Source organism: Arachis ipaensis, chromosome B6, assembly GCF_059453495.1.
Source record: "Arachis ipaensis isolate K30076 ecotype BB chromosome B6, ASM5945349v1, whole genome shotgun sequence".
Taxonomy (NCBI): domain Eukaryota; kingdom Viridiplantae; phylum Streptophyta; class Magnoliopsida; order Fabales; family Fabaceae; genus Arachis; species Arachis ipaensis.
Window position 1 is genome coordinate 32781087 of NC_142441.1, and position 7639 is coordinate 32788725.

The 7639-nt window shown below is 34.3% G+C and overlaps 1 protein-coding gene across 1 annotated transcript; it reads right to left on the reverse strand.

Moving 5' to 3' along the window:
- Positions 1-618: 618 nt before the first annotated feature.
- LOC148555073 (uncharacterized) lies at positions 619-1268 on the reverse strand. Its single transcript, XM_088489703.1, has 2 exons — positions 1201-1268; positions 619-1130 (listed from the first exon to the last, which is right to left on the reverse strand). Exons 1-2 carry the CDS (start codon positions 1266-1268, stop codon positions 719-721), a joined length of 480 nt encoding a protein of 159 aa, XP_088345829.1. The 3' UTR covers positions 619-718.
- Between the last annotated feature and the right edge of the window lie 6371 nt (positions 1269-7639).

Genomic DNA, 7639 nt, shown 5'->3' on the forward strand with positions numbered 1-7639 from the left:
CACTAATACCAATTGAGGTCGGCATCCTTACCTTTAGGGCCGAGCTATACAGTCAAAGCCAAAATATTGACACAAGGAAAGCCGAACTAGACCTTGTGGAGGAAGATAGAGAAATTGCAGCTATAAAACGAAGAGCAATGAAGCAACTTATCGAAAGACAATATAACAAGAAAGTGATACCCAGAACATTCAATGAAGGAGACCTTGTCCTCAGAAGAACAGAGGAAGCAAGACGACCTCCATCACACAGCAAACTCGCAGCAAATTGGGAAGGACCATTCCGGATTGCAAAAGTACTCGAAATGGGGGCTTACCAATTACAAACACTAAAAGGCGACTCATTATCGGGAAACTGGAATATTTCTTCACTAAAGTTGTATAGATCATAGACTTTTCAATTAGCGAATGAAGGTACTCTTTTTCCCAAATACGGGTTTTACCTAAGGAGGGTTTTAACGAGGTCAGACGCCCAATATGTCAGTTATCAATTATTACAATAACTGAGAGTTTTACTGACGAATGAATAAACGATCTTTTGTTCCTATTCTACTTTCAAACAAATTCGCAAATGCAAATAAACAGTAGTCAAACATGCATTCTTCTAAATATCAAAATATCCAAGGTCCAACCTGACTTAATACAGTCAGGGCAAAAAATGATAGCAATCTGATCCAGTATCAACAAACAAAAGTATTAACAAAAAACAACTCATAATATATCAAGAGGGAGGAACATTCTCATCATGATCCTCCACAGTTCCATCTACAACAAGCTTGCCACCAATAATAATCTTGGTCACATCAAGCTGACCGCAATCAAACTCGGGAGCCAGCACAGCGACCTGACTAACGGCACGATCAAATCCAGAGGTAAACATCTCCATCCCCTCCTCTTCCAGCTTATGAATCCTGGAAGTTAGCTGCCCTTTAGTCTTAACATTTTCCTTCACCTCTACCTGGAGAAGCCGAACTTGATCCTGAAGTCGGACAATCTCCTCTTCGGAATTCTTCATTTTGGCCGTCACATCTATAATGACGTCGTCTTTCTCCTTTGATGACCGCTCTAGCTCAACAACTTTTTCCATGGCCACCTGTTGCTCGGCTCCTAACAGTTCGGTCGTGCGACCCACAAATGAGAAGCAACAATTTGTAGTAAAAGACAAACAATGAGATAACAAAAAAAACAACAACAAAACAATAACAATCAAGCAAAATAGAGCTGACCTGGATAAATTTTCCCATCCCCTCCATGCCAATTCGGTGGGTCATAAGCATATCGCCAGGGTACTGGGAAGCTCTATCAGAAAGTTCGGCAAAGGGAAATTGATCGCTCCACAGTGAATGCGGACTCGTAGCAGGGATGAAACATGGAGCCTTTTTTGCCTATCAAAAGCAGATTTACTACCACCAACAGCTTCCTTATCACCCTCCGATATAACTTCCAGAGACTTCTCGGTATCATCCCTTTTTCTCTTAGATGATGATGCTGGCTGGACAGTAGAGTAAGCAGCATCCCCCCACCCTCCTTCAAAACTCCAGAACCACTCGTATCTTTTTCCTTTTTCTTCTTGAGGAAAGACTGAAACTGAGTAAGATCAAGGAGGGGCACTTGTCCACAAATAGATACGACACAAAGTCAGAAAATACAAAATCTACAAAGAAGAACACAAATCATTATTACCTATATAAGTTTTCAAACCCTCTTTGTCACCAGTATCATGAAAATGCAAAAGTTCAGAAATCGACAAACACTCCCCAACAGCAAAGCTCTCTATAAGAAAATCTAAAAAATAGTCCTCTTCCTCACTCCGCTTAGTGGCCTCAAGAATTTGAATCGGCTCGGAGCACCAGTACAGGGAAAATTTTTCTATAAGCTCGTCATCAAGATAAAAAGGGTACTCGGTCTCTACAGATCGCACCTTAACAAACAAGGACTTAAAATTTTTGAAGGAAGATTTGTATAGCAGGAAAAGAGAACGACCAGGAAAGCTACTCAGAAACACCCATAACCCTTTTCGCACCCCTTTGGATTGAAACAAAGAGAAAAACATAGATAAAGAATAAGGAAACAAAAGAAAATTCATGAGACATTGAAAAGCACGCAGAAACGCCCAAGAGTTAGGATGTAACTGCGAGGGCGCACAGTTGAGTTGAGTGAGAACATTGCACTCGAAATCAGAAAAAGAAAATCTCACGCACAGTTCAGTAAGACAAGGAGTGTACATATAGAAATATTGCCAATCTCCTCTTCTCTCACAAACCCTATCGTCACCAGAACAGGGAAGAAGCTCGACGGCAACACCCGACCAATCTCTTACGAGTTTCAAACCCTTAAGTTCACGAAGAGACTCGGCGTCCACACTACGACGAAGAACGAGTCCTCACATCATCGTGTACCCAATGATACAGATTCTCTTTTCTCACTTCAACCACTTTCTATTTTTCTTTCTCTTTCTCTTTCGCCATTGTAAAATCAGAAACAACAAAGAAGAAGGCACTAACCTTTGGAAGTCATACTGAATTCAACTTGGGAAAGAAATTCGAAAATCACAGCGTCAATTCCCAAAGACAAAATAGAAACAAGGTATTATTACAAGCCCACTAACTTAGTGGGTAACATAAGCAATAAATCTTTATAGCATCAAAAACTCAAATAGTGGAAGAAGGTTGAAAGAAAAAAGAAGATATTAATTGTAACACGTTTAACAAGGTAATACCTGCTCCTAGGAAACCGTTTCGAAGATCCAAGCCATTCACTCAACCCATTATTACTCCACATCCAGCGGTCAGGGACACACCGAAATGCACGCCACGTCTGCCACTCAATCAAATCAATAGGCGCGGGAAAACTAAGAAAACAGTAAACGCGAAACTATTCATTTTCCAACACCTCGGCCAAAGCCAACAAAAAACCTAAGCCGAATACATTAAAAGCTTACCTATTGCTTTTTCTTACAAAGCAAGACAAGCTTGGGGGCTATGACGTGTACCCTGTAAATTCGAAAACAATATCAAATCGTAACTGACCAGACAATTCGGAGATAATAGCAGAATAACTCAACTACGCAACTCAGTTGCAACTTCAAATTAGTCAAACATTATCTGCAGACCGTTACCCACTAACGGCACCCACAATATTACTAAAAGATGGGAACAAACAAAAGGAAGCTAACACTTCACTCATCTATATAAACAAGCCAATAACCTCGGTAAAAGACAGATCACACAACACACTTTATTTCTTCTTTACATTGCTTTCTTAATATCTTATTCTAATTTGAGCGTTGGAGTGCTTTTTGCAGGTGTTTCCGCCGCTGTGTTTCATTTTGCCGAGGTGTTTCATCCTTCACCTAGGACGACGTATAGCTCTCCATGAAAGCTGAACGGTTGGTGAAAGGAGTGTCTTCATACCTCAGCTACACACGAACGGAACAACTTTAATTTTGTTTCCATTCCTTTAATTAATTTTGTAAACTAAACACCCGCTTGATTTCCAAATTTACCTTCCTCTAACTCTGTCAACATCGTCATCACAGGAACTCATCCTCCACGTGTCTCTTTACAATTGGTTTGGGCCTTATAGTCATCTTAGCCATGTGTAAAACAAACTCGCCAAAGAACGCACCTATTTAATATTATAAAAAGAACATATACACTTAGTAATACAAGAAAATATAGTTTCTCCTAATCAAAGAACCTGTACTGTCTTTAGTCATTTGAGTATTACTAGTGGCCTTTACGTGCTGGATATAGCACATGCTTCAAATTTGGGTGTGGACAAACATGTATATTACTACTTGCACAACATGTTGAAGTTGAATCGAAATTTGCATTGACCGTGGGTGCACTCTGTTCAATTCTCAATGGAAGTTTTTGGGATTCGGCACCTCGTAAGTAGTTTCATATTGGAAGAGTGAAATAAAAAGAAGAAAGAAAACATGACATTTAAGCTAAGGCGTGGTTAAGTTTTGTCCTTTAATCAAATAATATTATATATTCTAAGTCTTTATACTTCATAAAGGGACAAGGTAAATGTGATGAATAGATTCTCGGGTTTTCTTCTTCACATGGATTAAGAAATTAAAACAAGAAAAAATCGAAATTGGTATCAAGAAAACAAAAGGGAGGTTAGGTGAGGTGCATCGACCATCATGCATGAACAAGGAGCAACATTAAGAATTAAAATATTGATAAGTAAGACGTTAAGGAGTTGCTTCCTAAAATGACGATGATGAAGACGAAGGACTTGCCTGTTTGGTTGGACACTTGAGAGTTAAGATTGGATTCTCATTATTGCTCGGGAATTGGACACTTGCCAACTTGCCAGTTGCGGCCACTTTCCGCGCAATAAAACATTTTCAGCTTGCCCATTTAGGCATTTAGGGTCTACTCGGTAAAATTTATTGATAAGATATTTGTGTTTTTTCATAAGCATTTTTTTTTAAATGTTTGGTAAATATATATATATATATATATATATATATATATATATATATATACAATAATTAGTTTTAAAAAATATTTCTTTTGAATGTATTTAAAAACCGTAAGCATAATCACAAGCACATAAGAATAACAAACAAGTCGTCAGGTCGACTTGATTAGCCTACTAAAAAGATTTTTTATTTAAATAAATATATTAATTATTAAAATAAATAATTACAAAAATTATTATTGAAATTCGTCTTCCAGTTTTATCTTGTTTATCAAATATTATTCTATTGTTGTTGTTTCTCATACGACAACCTGAGTACACACAAACAACCACATATCTATTATTATTGGATATTTTTGCCTAATTTTTGTAAAAAAAAAAAAAAAAAGAGAAAAGAAAGAATGAAATATATGTAGAGAATGCCAAAGGTTGGACATTCTTTTATAGTAGTTGAAAATTTATCTCACTATATCTTGTTTATACTGTAAACGCATTAGTTTAACACGTATCTCGTTTACAGTATAAACGAGATAAGCTTGTACATATTTCATTTATAGTGTAAACGAGATATACACGTGTCATGCGCATATATCTTATCTCATTTAGAGTGTAAACAAAATTCATACAAACTTATCTCGTTTACACTATAAACAAGATAAAGTTGGATGACGAATTTCAATAATAATTTTTATAATTATTTATTTCAATAATTAATGTATTTATTTAGATAAAAAATCCTGTTAAAAAAACAAATTAAGTATTAAATTTGACCTATAAAAAATCCAATAACTCGCATATCACATAACATTATCCTTAGATATCGGTGGACGAGCCAACAAACGCATGCCTTTTAATTTTTTTTATTTTAATATACTACATTGAATTTGTTATTTAGACCATTTTTTTAATTATGAAATATTGAACTTTACAAGAATATTAATTTTTATTTTTCATTTAGAATATTTTTTTGCTATTCAAATATACAATATACGAGAGATTAGATTGTAGAATTATTGTTCACATGTTAATTATCATTTTTTGAAGTCTATATTAAACTCAAAGTTTTCGATTTAAGTTCTTGAAATAGTTACTTATTCTCATACTTTAATTTATAAAAATTCAATATAAGTTAAAATAAAAATAATATTTCTAGCAGTTAGGCCGCCAAAACATGCGACGTAATACACTTTTAGAGTCGCATATTTGCCACATCTATAAACATATATCTTTTAAAGTCATTTGAAGGAAGTTTTTTTAAATAAATAAAAAAAATTTATTTACAGAACTAAATAATTTTAAAAATAATTACAAAAATATGTAGTATGTCTTATCTCATTTATAATGTAAACGAGATAAGACAGAACGAGTAACACATGTATATTTTGTTTATAGTGTAAACGAGATATTATAAACATATCTCGTTTACACTTTAAACGAGATAAGACTCGGCACGTCCTATATATACATGTCGTTGACAGCAACGTTCCGGATCCCATTTCTAACCTTTCGACCATTTTTTCCTCTCTTCTATTCTTTTCTGACCATACTGTTAAGTAACTCTAAGATGACGCACGTAAATACACGTGATTTGGATATCAATCGATTGAATGAGACATGGCACGTCGCCAGGGCAGTTGACTTCACGGTTAGTTTTGTTATCTTCATGTTTATGTTATCGCATATATGTATAGCTATGGTTATGATACTTGCCAAGAACTAATATATAATTTATGGTTTAGGTGGCTAGATGTATCATTAGCATTAGGTCACTGATAAGGTATGATTTTAGGAATGTAGTTCTAATTTTTTGTAATTAAGTTATTAAGTACATAATTATTAATTTAGATATTAAATGTTATGATAAATATTTTTTTTGAAGTTAATTTATTAATTATATGTTTCTTAATTTATTAATTTAGTTATTAATTATCCAAGTAGAAGTTATTTTTTAAGTAAACAATTATGTAATTTTATTTTTATCTAAATTAAATTATTAAGTACTTTAGTAAATATTTTTATTTTAATTATCGTATTGAGGAGATGTTTATTAATTAACTTAGTAATTATTAACGTAAAAGATTTTATTTAAATAAATTCAGTTAGTACATATTCGTAAATTTTTGTTAAATAAATGTATATAATAGTTAACTCAGTTTGTTATGTCAATACTCATTGTGACTTTATTTTTCTAATTGTCATCATTTATTTTTTGTCAGAGACCTCGCCTACTTCTTCTTCGGCGAATGAGTCACACACTTGCACCACCAGACGCCATCGTCTCATATTTGAAGGAGGCTGGCTTCGGCAATATGGTGCCTCTCATGGACTTCGTCTTTGACAACTCCTTTATCACGGCATTTGTGGAGTGCTGGCGTCCGGAGATCCACACATTTCACCTGCCACGGGGTGAGTGCACCATCACCCTGCAGGACATTGCATACTACCTTGAGCCCCACGCGCGCATGGGGAGCCAATGGGGGTGCTTTTTTAATTTCTACAGATGGTACGACACGGAGACCTAGAAGTTGGTGGAGTGACTACTTGGTGCCAAACCTCCAGTGGTTCAGCAGTAGGGAGCGCAGATGAACGAGTCTTTCTCTTCACTACAAGAAAAAGCAATATTTGTAACCAAAAAAATTATTACAAAAAATCGGAATTTTGGAATAAAAATAATTTGTAACAAAAAAAGGTGTAGTACGTCCCATTACAAAAAGTTTTTGTAACAAAAAATGAAACTGTTACAATTCAAAGTAATATTTTGTAACAAATTTTTTTGATACAAAAACCAAAATTCGTTACAAAAATGATAACAAATTTTAATCTTCAAAATATTTTTGGTAACAAAATATTTTTTTGCCTATCATAAAATTTTGTTACAAAATATAACTTGATTTTGTAACATTTTTTTTCTTTAGTTATGAAAGCACAATATTTATTTTATAATAATTTTTGTTTTTTAATACAAATTACATACATAATTTACCAAATTATTTTTTTAATTAACTGATATATTAACTACTTTACTGAGCAAATCGATATTTATATAATATAAAAAAACATAGATAATTCAAACATGCTTCATTTAAGCTTGAAGCTGACATGACTTCAGGAGTGAGTCCAACATATGTCTGAGACCACTGATCCAGACACCCTCCAACAGTATGCGAGGTGTTACATCATGTTATTGATTGGGGGTTACCTGATG

Bases quoted from the DNA above. Each gene is read 5' to 3' on its own strand.
- LOC148555073 (XM_088489703.1), bottom strand. From the start codon at position 1,268: ATGACCCACCGAATTGGCATGGAGGGGATGGGAAAATTTATCCAGGTC. The intron at 1,131-1,200 runs TTATTGTTTTGT...TTGCTTCTCATT, and splicing joins AGCTCTATTTTGCTTGATTG to TGTGGGTCGCACGACCGAAC.